The sequence below is a fragment of the Microtus ochrogaster genome, unplaced genomic scaffold, assembly GCF_000317375.1.
Source record: "Microtus ochrogaster isolate Prairie Vole_2 unplaced genomic scaffold, MicOch1.0 UNK46, whole genome shotgun sequence".
NCBI classification, from domain to species: Eukaryota; Metazoa; Chordata; class Mammalia; order Rodentia; family Cricetidae; genus Microtus; species Microtus ochrogaster.
This window is the reverse complement of record NW_004949144.1, coordinates 1299872-1301608: the sequence shown is the minus strand read 5'-3', so window position 1 is coordinate 1301608 and position 1737 is coordinate 1299872. Positions and strand designations below refer to the sequence as shown.

The 1737-nt window shown below is 50.8% G+C and overlaps 1 protein-coding gene across 1 annotated transcript in view; it reads right to left on the bottom strand.

Moving 5' to 3' along the window:
* The window catches only part of Ybx3 (Y-box binding protein 3), a 24973-nt gene that overhangs the window by 22678 nt on the left and 558 nt on the right, over positions 1-1737 (bottom strand). Inside the window, exon 2 of the mRNA XM_013354487.1 lies at positions 1670-1735. Coding sequence (XP_013209941.1) covers positions 1670-1735 — 66 coding nt within the window. The remainder of the gene's footprint in view (positions 1-1669; positions 1736-1737) is intronic.

The window sequence follows — 1737 nt, the reverse complement described above, 5'->3', positions numbered from 1 at the left end:
AAAAAAAAAAAAAAAAAAAAAACAACCCCTAGTTCTCCAACTATTTCCAAGGACTTAATATAACCCAACAAACTCACTCACACTGTTAACTACTACAAACATCAAGCACCCAACAAGAAATTGGTGGAGTTCCCCTCTCCGGTTCCTTTTACTCATGTAAACTGTTTTCCCTAAAGGACTACATGGTGTAAACCAAAGTTAAGGCCCCTTTGCAAAGACCAGAACGAGAGCATCCAAGATCAGATATCCATTTCAGTTAGCACTGGGTGCAGAACACTTTGGGCATCCATGTGTCTGCTTGGCACAGGAGATGGCAGACCACAGCGGACAAAAACAAACAGTGCTCAAGTGTCAGGTAGAAGGCTTGCCCTTCATTTTGATAGTCTGGACTTTTGTGTGGCAAGATGAAAGACATCAGACTCATCACTAGGTATCTGGTAGAAACAGAATTAACTGTTGGAGATTGCGGAAATTAACCTTCATTTATCGGCTCCCTCCATCTCCACAGACATTATCTACCAGAAGTGCAAGGATCAAGTGAAAACCTGTATGATCCCATCTGCCCTAAGTAAGGTATCATTAAGAACCTGCTTTGGTTAGCAACACTGGGTCCTTTCTATCTTTCATTTTGTGTGGAAGTGTTCCAAGCAGCATCTGGTGGAAAGTACCACAATGCAACACTCACAAGACCTTTAAGGAACTTTTTTGGTGCGGATAGGGAAAAAGAAAAAAAAAGCACGGAATTTGGCAGGAACTGAGTTTGTAAAGCCTTGGAAAAACAAGAACCAAAGGATTGTCTAGAGTGGGCAACACCGAATGGTGTTCTGTTTATTCCACATTATCCCTTCAGCTTTCTTGCTAAATGGGAGAAAGCTGGGAGGGCAGGCGAGCCTAAACGGCCCCACCCAGAAACAGTGAACATTTTCTGAAGCATCCCACACCATCTGTTAACTTTCCTGTTTCGGAGAGCGAACCACATGCGCCATGCACACACCCTTCGGGGAGCTTATCCGCCACCCACCTGCTCTGCAAGCCTTTGGAAAGCCTCACACCGGGCGTTCCTTAAGGAAGATGAAGACAAAACCAACGGCCACCGTTGCAAAGCCTCTGCCCCCATAATCCAGTCTCCACCTTCCCGTTTTCCTTCCAGTTACAAGTCCCAAGGTAATCATGTTTTGGACACAAGTCCTACTCCACTTCCGACCAAGTTTTTTTTTTTTTTTTTTTCCCCAGCCGCCACACCACGTGCGTTCCCACAGTGCAGGGAGATGGAAATGTGCAGCAATTGGTGGGCACTGGAAGGCTCCTTGCATCTGTGCCACGGGGAGGGGTGAGGAGGGCGCCCGCCCCAAGTTTCCCGAGACGTTGCAACATCCCTGTGCCGGCATGTGGCCGGTAGGAGCATGGCGGCTGTCCCAAACCCACGAGGGAAGGGCGTCGGGGACAGACACCTGACCCTCCCAGGCAAGGGGGAAGAAAAAAAAGCAATAAAGTCTTCCCAATTCACCCCGCCCATCCCTCCCCGGAATCCCCATCTTCCCCCCAGGAAATGCGCTGCTTTCCGGACCCACGGCAAAGACGCCAAATCCCGGCCCACGTGTCCCAGCCCGCCCTGCATCCGCGTCCATCCTCGCCCGCCGCCTCTCCGGGGCTGCACCCGAGGACTCACCGAGAACTTTCTTCTCCGCGTCCTCGCTGCCCGCGGGGGCTGACGAGGCCGGGGCGGGCCCGGGGGCT